Source organism: Bufo gargarizans, chromosome 1 (genome assembly GCF_014858855.1).
Source record: "Bufo gargarizans isolate SCDJY-AF-19 chromosome 1, ASM1485885v1, whole genome shotgun sequence".
In the NCBI taxonomy this organism is placed as follows: domain Eukaryota; kingdom Metazoa; phylum Chordata; class Amphibia; order Anura; family Bufonidae; genus Bufo; species Bufo gargarizans.
This window is the reverse complement of record NC_058080.1, coordinates 167,540,278-167,557,247: the sequence shown is the minus strand read 5'-3', so window position 1 is coordinate 167,557,247 and position 16,970 is coordinate 167,540,278. Positions and strand designations below refer to the sequence as shown.

Sequence of the window (16,970 nt, the reverse complement as noted above, 5' to 3'; positions counted from 1 at the left end):
ACATGTTAATTCAAGGTGTGTCCACTAATTAGCATCACAGGTGTCTACAACCTTGTAATCAGCCATTGGGCCTATATATATGGCTCCAGGTAATCACTGTGTTGTTTGGTGATATGGTGTGTACCACACTCGACATGGACCAGAGGAAGCAAAGGAAAGAGCTGTCTCAAGAGATCAGAAAGAAAATTATAGACAAGCATGTTAAAGGTAAAGGCTATAAGACCATCTCCAAGCAACTAGATGTTCCTGTGAGTACAGTTGCACATATTATTCATAAGTTTAAGATCCATGGGACTGTAGCCAACCTCCCTGGACGTGGCCGCAGGAGGAAAATTGATGACAAATCTAAGAGACGGATAATCCGAATGGTAACAAAAGAGCCTAGAAAGACTTCTAAAGAGATTCAAGGTGAACTTCATGCTCAAGGAACATCAGTGTCAGATCGCACCATCCGTCGTTGTTTGAGCCAAAGTGGACTACATGGGAGACGACCAAGGAGGACACCATTGTTGAAAACGAATCATAAAAAAGCAAGACTGGAATATGCCAAACTACATGTTGACAAGCCACAAAGCTTCTGGGAGAATGTCCTGTGGACAGATGAGACAAAAATCGAAGTTTTTGCCAAGGCACATCAGCTGTATGTTCACAGACGAAAAAATGAAGCATATCAAGAAAAGAACACTGTCCCTACTGTGAAACATGGAGGAGGCTCTGTTATGTTCTGGGGCTGCTTTGCTGCGTCTGGCACAGGGTGTCTTGAATCTGTGCAGGGTACAATGAAATCTCAAGACTATCAAGGAATTCTAGAGAGAAATGTACTAGCCAGTGTCAGAAAGCTTGGTCTCAGTCGCAGGTCATGGGTCTTGCAACAGGACAATGACCCAAAACACACCGCTAAAAACACCCAAGAATGGCTAAGAGGAAAAAATTGGACTATTCTAAAGTGGCCTTCTATGAGCCCTGACCTCAATCCTATTGAGCATCTTTGGAAGGAGCTGAAACATGCAGTCTGGAAAAGGCACCCTTCAAACCGGACACAACTGGAGCAGTTTGCTCATGAGGAGTGGGCCAAAATACCTGCTGAGAGGTGCAGATGTCTCATTGACAGTTACAGGAAGCGTTTGATTGCAGTGATTGCCTCAAAAGGTTGCGCAACAAAATATTAAGTTAGGGGTACCATCATTTTTGTCCATGCCTGTTTCATGAGTTTATTTTTTTACATAATTCTGTTGAAGCATGGTTGAAAAACAATGTCTGACTTTCATTGGTTAACATTTATAGAATTTTAATTTATTATTACTTTTGTCAGATTAAAGTTATTTCTGTGACCATTGTGACTTTTTCTTTCATTGACCAAAGGGTACCAACAATTTTGTCCACGTCTGTATGTTCCTCTGTCCAGATGAAGGCATGTTCTCATCTGGGGACAAACATCTAAAGTGGCTGGATGTCCAGGATTTTTGTTACAGCTTATTTAAATTGCACCAAGTATTGAGTCTTAAAAAGGACATCTGGGCTAATTATCCCTTTACCAATACTGTACCTGATGATCCTTGGCAACACATCAGGATGGACTTCATAACCAATCTTCATCCCTCCAATGGATACAGTAATTTGGGTGGTTGTGGACCGTTTCTGAAAGATTGCATATTTTATTCCAGTGTCTGGTTTGCCTTGTGCTATACAACTGGCACATTTGTTTATCAAGCACAACTTTTGCTTACATGGTCTTCCTCGACATATCGTTTCAGATAGGGGGGTGCGGTTAACCTCAAAGTTATGGAGATCACTTTGTAGGATGTTGGAGGTTAACCTGGACTTCTTATTTGTCTACCATCCACAATCTAATAGGTGAAGAGAATCAACCAGGTTCTGGAAAACTATCTGCGTTTCTTTATCTCCTCTGGGAAAAATGACTTGGTGTCCCTGCTCCCTTGGGCCAAGTTCTGCCACAGCAACCATTCCAATAAGTCTACTAACAAGTCACCTTCCTTTAATGTTTTTGGATAGCACCCTCATATTCCTTTACCTAATATTCTGTCCACTGATGTGCTGGCTGCAGATGCAGCCACCAGCAATTTCTTTCAGACCTGGAATGAGGCCAAGGCTTCCGCATCTGCATCCATGCAGAGATCTGCCTACAGGAGGCAAAGAGCTCCTCCAAAATTTTCTCCTGGGCGACAGGGTCTTGTCAGAATGTAGACATATCTGCCTGAAGGTTCCAGCCTATCAATTTGTTTCTCGATTCCTTTGGCCTTTCAAAGTTCTCATCCAGATTTAACCAGCCTGATACAAGCTTCATCTGCCTCCATCTCTCCGCATTCCTAACTTCTACCATGTGTCCCTCTTCAAACCTCTTGTGCTGAACTGCTACTCTAAATACTCTATAGCCACATCTGTTCATGCCGGTGCTGAGAATTGAATTTGAACTTAGGAGTATATTGGATATGAAGAAAGTCATAGGCAAGGCTTTTACACTGGTGGACTAGAAGGGTTTTGGATCAAAAGATAAATCTTGGTTGCCTGCTAAGAATATTCATATTCCTGTCTTATTGAGGATGTTCCTGCAAATGTCCATATCCAAGGAGATAGGGACTGAAGGGTTACTGTTTTATCAGAGGCCTTCAGTACCCTTCCCTGCCCCACTACTTCAGATGGGCACCTCACCCTGCGTCTATCACAGTACTAGTGCTACAGCAGCAGGCCCAGGAGCCTGTGTCCTGTGTGTCTATTGGAGGTATTCTTCAATTGAATCTGCAGTATTGCAAGGGTTAAACCTCCGTTGGTTCTGTGTGCAGCTGCTTCTAATATGTTAATTAGCCCTGTTAGCTTTGCTGTGCTATTTGTCTCACTTACTGCCCGTGCAATGGCTTGCTAGAACCTGAAGAGGTGCTACTATCTCTTTGTCTGCCCAAGTACTGGCTTCTGGTTCCACTGATGTTTACAGGTGAGTACATATATTTTGATTCATTATATGACAGAATTCGGTGGCATTTTGCTTAGTAAATCTCCCCATTGCATTAAAAGTGTTTACTATATACCGGTATCCTGCTGAGCTACCCCATCCACAACACTGCATTGGGAATTTGGGAATATTCCCTTTTAAATGATTACTCTAAGGATGATCATGGTACATTTTGCTGTAAATATTTTTCTGTGCATGTTCATAGCTTGAGCTTTCTGCCTGTGCCAAAATGATAAGGGGGTCATAGCTGTGTTCTCTATCAAAACTAGCCCAGTGCCTCATACTCTTCTTCTGAAGGTAGCTTAGCAGCTTTGCTTCTGTAGTCTAGGTAAAACCATAATCTTTTGAGTAGCTTTAAAAGAAATGTATTGATCAGAATCTGGATTCCTAATTATAGACTCTCTCTGAAAAATTTCCCTACAGTCATGGGGTAGGATTAAATGGAAAGCGAGAGATAACTTAAAAGTAGACATTTATTGCATAGAGATCATATAGAAAAGGTGAGAAATTAACCTCTGGTTATCAGGAGAGTACAGGTGAGCTCAACGTGGCATATCATTAGTAAGGATGTGCATCCTGAGCAGAGAGGAACTTTCATCAATACATATTTTGCAATAAGGCCTCATGCACACGACCGTTGTTGTGGTCCGCCTCCGAGCCGCATTTTTTGCAGCTCGGGTGCGGACCCATTCGTTGCTCTGTTCCGTTTCCCCACAAAAAAATAAATTGCATGTCCTATTCTTGTCCCTTGCGGAAGGCATACGGACGGCTTCGGTTTTTTGCGGATATGCGGTTTGCGGACTGAAAAAAATGGAACGGTCGTGTGCATGAGGCCTAAGTGTTCTAAAAATTGCTATATCAAACATTTTGATCTAAACTTTTGCTATATTGTGCTTGATGTAATGCAACTAATTACTAATATATAATTCTATCCATACACAAAGGTGTTTGGTTAGGCTATTTTCACACTCGCGTTTTGGGCAGATCCATCATGGATCTGCAAAAACGGATCCGTTACAATAATACAACCACATGCATCCGTCATCAACGGATCCGTTTGTATTATCTGTAACATAGCGAAGACGTATCCGTCATGAACTCCATTGAAAGTCAATGGGGGACGGATCCGTTTTCTATTGTGCCAGATTGTGTCAGAGAAAACGGATCCGTCCCCATTGACTTACATTGTGTGCCAGGGCCATTTGGCTCAGTTTCGTCAAGCAGATGGCAAAGCAAGCGTTTTGGTGTCCACCTCCAGAGCGGAATGGAGACTGAACGGAGGCAAACTGATGCATTCTGGGCGGATCCTTTTCAATTCAGAATGCAATTAGGGCAAAACTAATCCGTTTTGGACCGCTTGTGAGAGCCCATGACGGATCTCACAAACGGAAAGCCGAAACGCTAGTGTGAAAGTAGCCTTAGTAGCTATAATGCACGTTTGGTCTGCATTTCAGGAACCATCTGCCTGTGCTGACCTATGGCCAGAATAAAAGATTGTGAAAGTTGAAATTCATCATACTCAATCCTTGTTTTGTTCAGGGACTGCTAATGACTGCTCCCATGAGCAGTAGATTGTCCTGTGTGTATGGCCAGCTCAAAAACATGGACAGAATAGGTTAAAAATACTAAAAATCAATACTCACTGTCGATTACTGCTCGTCCAATACTCACTGTCGATTACTGCTCGTCCACTGTTTCTGGTTCCAAGCTTGACATGCAGGAAATAGCATGGACTACCCATTCAGCCAATCACTTACTGCTCCGGTGACCTGCCTCAAGCAATGAATGGTCAGTCCAAGCCGGTTTCTGTCTGTCAAGATAGGAAACAAGAAGTGAAGAGCAGTGGGGACAGGAGCAGCGTCTGAACGGCAGTACCAGGGGATCTGTGAGAATTGAATATTTTGTTATATATAGAACCCTGTTTTTAAATAAAATGATTACCATGGAAAACCTTTAATAATGGTTGTTAGCATACTGCTAGAATACAGTGAGCCATCTATATGTGATTGCTGAAGGTTCTACTACTGACACTGGTCACTAGTAGAATTTCAGCGAAAATTCTATTCACCATGAAGCCGAATTTCCTTGTGCTTCGTGGTAACGAATAAATTTCCTTGAATGGAGGTAAACATTAAAAAAAAAATCATACTTACCTCATCCGTTTGAGTGCGAAGAGCAGGCTGCCACCATCTTGATTGAAGATCCCTTGCCAAATTCTGTGCGTGGTAATGTATGACGTCACCAAGCTGGCCGGCGTGATGACATCATCACAGGCAGCACGAGATTTCACTCTGGATCTTCAATCAGCACCTGGCTCTTCATGATCAAATGGATGAGGGTAAGTATAATTTTATAGATTTTTTTTATTTTACACTGTATTATTAATTTCAGATGTAGCAATCAGCTATGAATGCAGCATCTGAGGGGTACAATGACTGGGGGCTGCGCAATCACCGTTCCCTGTCATTTCACCCACTACTTACAAAGAAATGCACTTCGTGACAAAGTAATTCATCACAAAGCAAATTTTTTGTAAGATCCAGGGAAGCAGCCAAATCGAATTTTCTAATATTTTGCTCATCTCAAATCACTAGAATGGAGGGGCTGCTGTGCTTGGTGGAATGTTGTAACCCCTTCAGCTTTTATGAGACACAGCACCACCTACATTCATAGGCTGTGTAAACCTAACAAATGTACAGTCAGGTCCATAAATATTGGGACATCAACACATTTCTAACATTTTTGGCTTTATACACCACAACAATGGATTTGAAATAAAACAAACAAGATGTTCTTTAACTGCAGACCGTCAGCTTTATTTTGAGGGTATTTACATCCAAATCAGGTGAACGGTGTAGGAATTACAACAGTTTGCATATGTGCCTCCCACTTGTTAAGGGACCAAAAGTAATGGGACAGAATAATAGTCATAAATCAAACTTTTACTCTTTAATACTTAGTTGCAAATCCTTTGCAGTCAATTACAGCCTGAAGTCTGGAACACATAGACATCACCAGACGCTGGGTTTCATCCCTGGTGATGCTCTGCCAGGCTTCTACTGCAACTGTCTTCAGTTCCTGCCTGTTCTTGGGGCATTTTCCCTTCAGTTTTGTCTTCGGCAAGTGAAATGCATGCTCAATCGGATTCAGGTCAGGTGATTGACTTGGCCATTGCATAACATTCCACTTCTTTCCCTTAAAAAACTCTTTGGTTGCTTTTGCAGTATGCTTTGGGTCATTGATCATCTGCACTGTGAAGCGCCTTCCAATGAGTTTTGAAGCATCTGGCTGAATATGTGCAGATAATATTGCCCGAAACACTTCAGAATTCATCCTGCTGCTTTTGTCAGCAGTCACATCATCAATAAATACAAGAGAACCAGTTCCATTGGCAGCCATACATGCCCACGCCATGACACGACCACCACCATGCTTCACTGATGAGGTGATATGCTTAGGATCATGAGCAGTTCCTTTCCTTCTCCATACTCTTCTCTTCCCATCACTCTGGTACAAGTTGATCTTGGTCTCATCTGTCCATAGGATGTTCCAGAACTGTGAAGGCTTTTTTAGATGTCGTTTGGCAAACTCTAATCTGGCCTTCCTGTTTTTAAGGCTCATCAATGGTTTACATCTTGTGGTGAACCCTCTGTAGTCACTCTGGTGAAGTCTTCTCTTGATTGTTGACTTTGACACACATACACCGACCTCCTGGAGAGTGTTCTTAATCTGGCCAACTGTTGTGAAGGGTGTTTTCTTCACCAGGGAAAGAATTCTTCGGTCATCCACCACAGTTGTTTTCCGTGGTCTTCCGGGTCTTTTGGTGTTGCTGAGCTCACCGGTGCATTCCTTCTTTTCAAGAATGTTCCAAACAGTTGTTTTGGCCACGCCTAATGTTTTTGCCATCTCTCTAATGGGTTTGTTTTGTTATTTCAGCCTAATGATGGATTGCTTCACTGATAGTGACAGCTCTTTGGATCTCATCTTGAGAGTTGACAGCAACAGATTCCAAATGCAAATAGCACACTTGAAATGAACTCTGAACCTTTTATCTGCTCATTGTAATTGGGATAATGAGGGAATAACACACAACTGGCCATGGAACAGCTGAGAATCCAATTGTCCCATTACTTTTGGTACCTTAACAAGTGGAAGGCACTTATGCAAACTGTTGTAATTCCTTTTTGCCCTCTCTGTATATATTTCATTTTGCCCACTGTATACATTCCATTTTTTCCCCCCTCTGTGTATATTCCATTTTGCCCCCTCTGTATATATTTCATTTTGTGCCCCCTCTGTATATATTTCATTTTGTGCCCCCTCTGTATATATTCCATTTTGCCCCCTCTGTATATATTTCATTTTTTGCCCCCTCTGTATATATTTCATTTTTTGCCCCACTGAATATATATCTATTTTGCCCCACTGAATATATATCTATTTTGCCCCCTCCGTAAATATTCAATTTTGTCTCCTCCGTGTATATTTCATTTTTTGCCCCCCATATATTTCATAATTTTGCCCCCAGGTCCTCATATGGCCAGCGCGGGCCCCCCTTTCTGAATTCAAACTGTGAGTAGTCGAACATTAAGTTTAGTCAAGTGCGGCATGCCCGACTGGCCATTAAAAGCACATGGGGGCTTCGGAACATAAGATATTTGACTCAAGCCAACCATAAAGTGAACATAGCCTAACATTTATATATCACGCATAATAATTCAATGTCGTTTCCGATTACCAAAAACGATAGTATCAAAGTAACCATGTGTTGTGTATTATCCCAACAGGTGTGAACTTGGCAGCATTTATCATCATTGTGTTTTCCTACAGTAGTATGTTTTATAGTATCCACCGAACTGCAATTATGGCCACTGAAATCCACAACCACATCAAGAAAGAAATGACCTTAGCCAAGAGGTTCTTCTTCATTGTCTTCACAGATGCCCTGTGCTGGATTCCTATATTCATACTTAAACTTCTCTCCCTGCTTCAAGTTGTGATACCAGGTGGGTTTAAATTTTGAAGTTGGATCAAGTGTACAGAACATACAACCAGTATAAAAAACATTGCTCACATATAGCGTGTACAATTTTCACAGGTAAAACAATATGCCTATTTGAAGTACAATATACGGTAGATTCATACAGTATAGCTAAGTTAGTACCAAAGGGAAAAAAAGTCAACCAAAAGCACCAGTTGGAGTTATGTCCCTTTGTCAAAGCTGTAGAAAACGCAGAACTGGAGAATTTGGTGAGCAGCAAGTCACTGTACTTTCCACATACTTTCATAAACCTCTGAGGGTAGCCTCCATTTTTTAATGCAGTATTTTCATAAGTAATGTCTTTAATTACTAGATAACAGTGCTCACCTTGTTTGAGTTCTAGTTCCAGTGCTTCACTTCCTGTCTCTGCTGCTTCCGGTCCCCGCTGGACCAGAAGTGTGGTCTGCTATATGCAGTCATTGCCAAAAGTTTTTATACTGACACAAAATTTACCATCGTGGCCAAAAGTTTTGAGAATGACACAAATATTAGTTTTCACACAGTTTGCTGCTAAACTGCTTTTAGATCTTTGTTTCAGTTGTTTCTGTGATGTAGTGAAATATAATTACACACACTTCATACGTTTCAAAGGCTTTTATCGACAATTACATGACATTTATGCAAAGAGTCAGTATTTGCAGTGTTGGCCCTTCTTTTTCAGGACCTCTGCAATTCGACTGGGCATGCTCTCAATCAACTTCTGGGCCAATTCCTGACTGATAGCAACCCATTCTTTCATAATCACTTCTTGGAGTTTGTCAGAATTAGTGGGTTTTTGTTTGTCCACCCGTCTCTTGAGGATTGACCACAAGTTCTCAAAGGGATTAAGATCTGGGGAGTTTCCAGGCCATGGACCCAAAATGTCAATGTTTTGGTCCCCGAGCCACTTAGTTATCACTTTTGCCTTATGGCACGGTGCTCCATCGTGCTGGAAAATGCATTGTTCTTCACCAAACTGTTGTTGGATTGTTGGAAGAAGTTGCTGTTGAAAGTTTTGGTACCATTCTTTATTCATGGCTGTGTTTGGGGGCAAAATTGTGAGTGAGCCCACTCCCTTGGATGAGAAGCAACCCCACACATGAATGGTCTCAGGATGCTTTACTGTTGGCATGACACAGGACTGGTGGTAGCGCTCACCTTTTCTTCTCCAGACAAGCCTTTTTCCTGATGCCCCAAACAATCGGAAAGAGGCTTCATCTGAGAATATTACTTTGCCCCAGTCCTCAGCAGTCCATTCACCATGATTTCTGCAGAAGATCAATCTGTCCCTGATATTTTTTTGGGAGAGAAGTGGCTTCTTTGCTGCCCTTCTTGACACCAGGCCATCTTCCAAAAGTCTTCGCCTCACTGTGCGTGCAGATGCGCTCACACCTGCCTGCTGCCATTCCTGCCATTCCTGCACTGGTGGCACTCCGATCCCGCAGCTGAATCCTCTTTAGGAGACGATCCTGGCGCTTGCTGGACTTTCTTGGACGCCCTGAAGCCTTCTTAACAAGAATTGAACCTCTTTCCTTGAAGTTCTTGATGATCCTATAAATTGTTGATTGAGGTGCAATCTTAGTAGCCACAATATCCTTGCCTATGAAGCCATTTTTATGCAACGCAATGATGGCTGCACACGTTTCTTTGCAGGTCATCATAGTTAACAATCGAAGAACAATGATTTCAACCATCACCCTCCTTTTAACAGGTCAAGTCTGCCATTTTAACCCAATCAGCCTTACATAATGATCTCCAGCCTTGTGCTCGTCAACATTCTCACCTGAGTTAACAAGACGATTACTGAAATGATCTCAGCAGGTCCTTTAATGACAGCAATGAAATGCAGTGGAAAGGTTTTTTTGGGATTAAGTTAATTTTCATGGCAAAGAAGGACTATGCAATTCATCTGGAGAGGATAGGTTTGTTCAGGAGCAGCAACACAGACGGCTTGTAAAGAGCCTGAATGGTGAACACGCAACAGCTGGGCAGGAGATCGCAGATCCAAAGCGGTCCAACGGCATGTAGAAAAAATGGAAGGCCACAGCAGCGTCTCGCCAATAATCTTCTTTATTCAGGATCACACCTCACAACAAGGCATACAAAATCTTTGCGGCAACGTTTCGGCTAGAGATAGCCTTTGTCAAGCATGTTAACAATTAAAATCACAGCCTATAAATAGCACATGATACTAGGCACTTTCTTTCCAAATTACAGGAATTACAACTGCCCGCCCAATTTCTGTTAGTTAGTTTCGATGTAGTATCTTTGTACACATCGATTGACCATACATATGGGCTAGGTGTCGTCGATGTGGCCCTGGCCGACATGGGGCTCTCCCCGGGGGTGTGCCGATTTGTCCTCCGCCTCCTGGAGGTGGTCCTGAAGAGGAGTTACTTCCTCTTCGGGGACACCTTCTATCAGCAGCAGCGGGGTGTGGCCATGGGGTCTAACGTGGCCCCCACCTACGCTAACATCTTTATGGCTGAGGTGGAGGACAAACTCATGTATCACTCCCCTTTCTCTGGGAGAGTCCTATGTTGGTGGCGCTACATCGACGACATCTTTATGATCTGGACAGGCACCATGGAGGAACTTGAAACATTTCATCTACATTTGAATGCGGGGGTCCCGGGCCTGCAATTCACTGTAACTGTTTCTTCCAGTGAGTTGCAGTTCCTTGATGTGCGTGTCTACGTGATGGAGGGTCTTTTGGCTACGGACCTCTATCGGAAGCCGACTGACCGCAATACTTTACTCATGCATGATAGCTATCACCCACATAGAATGCTTGACTCCCTCCCATGGAGTCAGCTCTTAAGGGTAAAGAGAATAGTTTCCGACGAAGAAATATGTGCACAGAGGATTGACACTATGTGCACGCGTTTCTTGGAACGAGGTTACCCGAAACCCCTACTTGTTCGAACCAAACAGAGGGTGAAGTTGGTTGACAGATGCACTGCACTACGGAAATCAACAAAAGCGAACTCTGAGGCTAGGGTTCCGTTTGTGTCCATCTTCGGCCGGGACAGTGGCGACATCGCCCATATCCTTAGAAAGGAATGGCATATACTCCAAAGGGGTTTGCCAGATATAGAAGAATTCAAGTCCCCACCGATAATGGCGTACAGGCGGAACCCTAGCCTCCGTGATAGACTGGTTAAATCCGACATAGGCGGCCAGTCACCGACACAAAAACTACTTGCACCGCGCAAAAACGGGACTTATCCATGTTTATCTTGTTGTAATTGTGGTAACGTTCTCAAAGGTGAACATTTCTCCCACCCTTACAGTGGGAAAAAATATAAAATCAAGGGCTATTACACCTGCAGGTCACGGGATGTGATTTATGCCATCCAGTGCCCTTGCAGCCTTATTTATGTGGGAGAGACCACCATGGAGGTCAGAGAACGTATTAACAAACATAAGAGTACCATACGCAAGATGAACATGGATAAGCCCGTTGCGAAACACTTCGTGGAGGCGGGGCATTCTGTTAACCAGCTTCGCTTTAGAGTTATTGACAGTGTGGGCCCGTTACGGAGAGGGGGTGACAAGGACGCAATATTAAGGAAGAAGGAGCTCAAATGGATCTACACATTGAAATCTTTACAGCCATTTGGTTTAAATCTAGAGTTTAATGTGGCTGGCATCAGCTAATTCTGGATCTAATCAAATTTCTAACAGGGCTGTTTTCATATATTTCTCTTCTGTTATAGTATCTTGCTATGTTTTTTAATTATATGCCTTAATCACACCGCTGTATAGCACCACAATGAATATTGTGGTTTTTTCCACAAACACCTTGATATGGTACATGATTTATCAATGAGAATTTGTGCCTAATAAGAGTGTTATCTGTTGTTAACACATAGTGATTTTTCACGTTTTTCATTATGCCTGCTGCGCCTATACCTGTGTGGTGTCCATATCCTTTCATGTTCCCTTGGTCTTTCCTCGCGCTAATAGTTTGTGCAATGCGCCTTTAATGTCTAATTATGATTTTAATCAGTGAGCGCTCTTTGACAGTGGTGCGATCGCCCTTTATTGACAGTCCCATTGAATCCTCATGCATACGTCAGCCTGGAGCGCCAGGTGGGAGTGGCCTTGTGACGTCTGCCGGCCGCCGCCTGATGACGCAAGTAGTCCGGCGCAGACTATGCATCGGGATTCAGTTGGGCACGTCATACACATGTCGCCTTGTGGTGACGCATGCGATGACGTATGTGGACATGCGCATTGCCGACTATGGGACGCTGGATGGACGGAGGAGGTCTGTGCATGGTGACCCCACACAGGTATGATTGCGATTTGTTGCAGCTGGCCGATTTGTTTCATCATGTCATTGCTCATTGATTTATCATACAGGTGTGTTACACATATACTAAAACTCCATTGGTTGCTTAGCGGTGTGGGTGGGTTTATCATGTGATATGCAATTCATCTGATCACTCTTCATAACATTCTGGAGTATATGCAAATTGCTATTATAAAAACTTAAGCAGCAACTTTTCCAATTTCCAATATTTATGTAATTCTCGAAACTTTTGGCCACGACTGTAGTTTTAACTAAATTTGCTGCTTCAGTTCTAATGGTGGCAGATTGCATTAATTCTAGATTGTTATGAAGAGTGATCAGATGAATAGTAATTATTTGAAAAGTCATCCTTGCCATTAAGTTAATCACAAAAACACAATTTCCACTGCATTTCAGTCCTGCCACAAAAAGACCTGCTAACATTGTTTCAGTGATCTTCTAATTGGCTCAGGAAAAAGTGTTAACGACAAGGCAGCTAATAGCACTCTGTCATGCTGATTAAACTAGAAGAGCAGACTGGTTGCTTTGAAATAGGGGTGGTGCTTGCATTCATTGTCTTCTGTACTTAATCATGGTTACCTCTAAGGAAATACGAGCAGTCATCATTGCTTTGCATCAAATGCGCTTCACGGCAAGGATATTGCTCCTGAATCAACCATGTATCGTATCATCAAGAACTTCAAGGAGGTACTATTTCTACGAAGAAAGTCTATCAAGAACCATCCCCTAAAGAGGATTCAGCTATGGGATCTGGTCTCTACCAGCAGGCAGGTGTGAGGGTATCTGCACACACAGTAAAATGAAGGCTTTTGGAGGATGGCCTGCTGTCAAGAAGGGCAGAAAAGAAGCCACAGACATACATTATGAAGGAAGTACAGGGAATGGACTGCAGAGAACTGGGGTAAAGTTATTTTCTTTGATGAAACCCCCTTCAGACTGTTTGGGACATACGGAAAAAAATGATTGTCTGTAGAAGAAAAGGTGAGGACTACAATAAGTCCTATATTATGCCAACAGTAAAGCATCCTGAAACCATTCGTATGGGGTTGCTTCTCATCCAAGAGAGTGTGCTCACTCACAATATTTCCTTAGAACACTGCCATGAATAAAGAATAGTATCAAAACATCCTCTAAAAGCAACTTCTCCCAATGATCCAGGAGCAATATGGTGACGAACAATGCTTTCTTCAACGTTCGCGTGTTTGATTTCAAGTGTGTGTTTGTATTAAGTGTGTGACTTAGATACTTAGATTACGTGACTTCAGATTCAGGGACTTTAGGAGGGGCCTACAGTAAATTAGATTCTTATCACTGCACTATATTGTATTTTTCTCTTCTCTTGCGTAATCCAGATTACTGGGAGGGGCTGGAGAAGATCCAGCAGTCATGGTCCAAATGGGAACCAATGACAAAGTTAGAGGTAGGTTGAGCATCCTTAAAAATTATTTTAGGGAATTAGGTCAGAAGCTTAGGGCAAGGACCTTAAAGGTAGTGTTTTCCGAAATACTACCTGTACCATGAGTCACACAAGAAATGCAGCGGGAGATTCAGGAGGTTAACAAGTGGCTCAAGAACTGATGTAGGACAGAGGGGTTTGGGTTCCTGGAGAATTGGACCGACTTCTCTGTCGGCTACAGGCTCTATCGTAGGGATGGGATGCACCTCAATGGGGAAGGGACAGCTGTGTTGGGGGAGAAGATGACTAGAAGTTTGAAGGAGTCTTTAAACTAGGGACTGGGGGGAGGGTAATTACGTTACAGGATGAGAAGGCAGTGCAGATAGCAAGGTAATGGGAATAGGGGAGGAATGGAAGGAGGGACTAGAACAGCTCAGAAGGAAAAATGTAGGGTACAAAATATACATAAACCTCTTAAATGTATGTATACTAATGCCAGAAGCCTGACTAATAAAACTGGGGAACTGGAATTAGTGATGTGTGAGGAGGACTATGACATAGTGGGAATAACTGAGATATGGCTGGATGATAACTAATACTGGGAAGTTAGTGTACAGGGTACAGTCTGTTTAGAAAGTATCGCCGAAACCGGAGAGGGGGAGGGGACTGCCTTTATGTAAAGTCCTATCTAAAGCCCACAGTTTGAGAATATATAAGTGAGGGACATGAACATGTGGAGTCACTGTGGGTAGAAATACATGGAGGCAAAAACAATAATAAAATACTAATAGGAGTTTATTATAAACTACCTAATATACCAGAGTGCACAGAAAATCTGCTACTAAACGAGATAGACGAGACGGCAGATCATAATGAGGTCATTATTATAAGGGACTTCAATTACCCAGATATAGACTGGGAAACTAAAACCTGTATATCCCATAAAGGAAACAGGTTCTTGGCAATAACCAAAAACAATTACCTTTCCCAACTGGTTCAGGACCCGACTAGAGGGACAGCCATACTGGACTTAGTATTAACCAATAGACCTAACAGAACAACAGATGTGCAGGTTGGGGGACACCTGGGAAATAGTGACCATAAAGTAATAACCTTCCAATTGTCATTCAAAAGAGTGTTTCTTCAAAAAAGCTAAATATAGCCAACCAAGAGAGGCCATAGGCCTAACTAACTGGGACAAAGTCCTCAAAAATCTAAATACAGCCACAAAATGGGATATTTTTAAAAGCACCCTAAAATCTAATTGTGAGAGATGCATACCTTTTATGGGAATAAAAAGTTAAGGAACAAGAAAAAAACAATGTGGATAAATAGAACTGTAAAGAAAGCAATAAATGACAAAAAAAAGCATTTAAATCACTAAAACAGGAGGGAGCAAGAAATCACTGAAAAACTATAAGGAACAAAATAGAATATGTAAAAAAACTAACAAAAGCAGCCAAACTAGAGACCGAGGGATTAATTGACAAAGAGAGCAAAACTAACCCTAAAATGTTCTTCAATTATATAAATAGTAAAAATCTGAAGGTGTCGGCCCTCTACAGTGCAATGAGGGGGGAGTTGCAGACAGTGATGAAGAAAAAGCAAAGCTATTAAATATTTTTTTCTCCACTGTATATATATATACTGTATGTATTCATTTGAAAAAAGCTGTATACAGTACCTTGCAAAAGAATTCACCCCCCTTGACTTTTTTCACATTTTGGTGCCTCACAACCTGGAATTAACATGGATTGTTTGAGGATTTGCATCATTTAATTCACAGAACATGCCCACAACTTTGAAGATGTTTGTTTTTTATTATGAAGAAAACAACAAATAGGACAAAATAACTGAAAAAGTCAATGTGCATAACTATTCCCCCCCCCCCCCCCCTAAAGTCAATACTTTGTAAAGCCTTCTTTTGCTGAAGTCACAGCTCCAAGTCGCTTTGGATAAGTCTCTATGAGCTTGCCACATCTTACCACTGGGATTTTTGCCCATTCCTTCTTGCAAAACTGCTGTAGAAACATAGAAACATAGAATGTGAAGGCAGATAAGAACCATTTGGCCCATCTAGTCTGCCCAATATACTAAATATTATGGATAGCCCCTGGCCCTATCTTATATGAAAGATGGCCTTATGCCTATCCCATGCATGCTTAAACTCCTTCACTGTATTTGCAGCTACCACTTCTTCAGGAAGGCTATTCCATGCATCCACTACTCTCTCAGTAAAGTAATACTTCCTGATATTACTTTTAAACCTTTGCCCCTCTAATTTAAAACTGTCCTCTCGTAGCAGTTTTTCTTCTTTTAAATATTTTCTCCTCTTTTACCTTGTTGATTCCCTTTATGTATTTAAAAGTTCTATCATGTCCCCTCTGTCCAGTCTTTCTTCCAAGCTATACATGTTAAGGTCCTTTAGTCTTTCCTGGTAAGTTTTATCCTGCAATCCATGTACTAGTTTAGTAGCTCTTATCTGAACTCTCTCCAGAGTATCAATATCCTTCTGGAGATATGGTCCCCAGTACTGAGCACAATACTCCAAATGAGGTCTCACTAGTGTTCTGTAGAGCGGCATGAGCACCTCCCTCTTTCTACTGGTAATTCCTCTCACTATACACCCAAGCATTCTGCTAGCATTTCCTGCTGCTCTATGACATTGTCTGCCTACCTTTCAAGTCTTCTGAAATAATGACCCCTAAATCCCTTTCCTCAGATACTGAGGTTAGGACTGTATCACTGATTTTATATTCTGCTCTTGTGTTTTTACACCCCAGGTGCATTATCTTACACTTATCAACATTACATTTTAGTTGCCAGATTTTTGACCATTCCTCTAGTTTTTCTAAATCCTTTTCCATGTGGTGTATCCCTCCAGGAACATCAACCCTGTTACAAATCTTTGTGTCATTAGCAAAAAGACACACCTTACCATCGAGGCCTTCTGCAATTTCGCTGATAAAGATATTAAACAATATGGGTCCCAGAACAGATCCCTGAGGTACCCCACTGGTAACAAGACCTTGGTCTGAATATACTCCATTGACTACAACCCTCTGTTGCCTGTCTGTTGCCACTGCCTAATCCATTCAACAATATGGGAGTCCAAGCCCAAAGACTGCAATTTATTGATAAGCCTTCTATATGGGACAGTATCAAAAGCCTTACTAAAGTCTAGATAAATTATGTCTACTGCACCTCCTCCATCTATTATTTTAGCCACCCAATCAAAAAAATCTATAAGATTAGTTTGACATGATCT

General features: G+C 42.0%; 1 protein-coding gene across 1 annotated transcript in view; it reads left to right on the top strand.

The window, feature by feature from the left end:
• Positions 1 to 16,970, top strand: part of RXFP1 (relaxin family peptide receptor 1) — a 433,898-nt gene that overhangs the window by 393,988 nt on the left and 22,940 nt on the right. Inside the window, exon 17 of the mRNA XM_044297992.1 lies at positions 7,756 to 7,974. Within this exon, the coding sequence (XP_044153927.1) occupies positions 7,756 to 7,974 (219 nt within the window). The remainder of the gene's footprint in view (positions 1 to 7,755; positions 7,975 to 16,970) is intronic.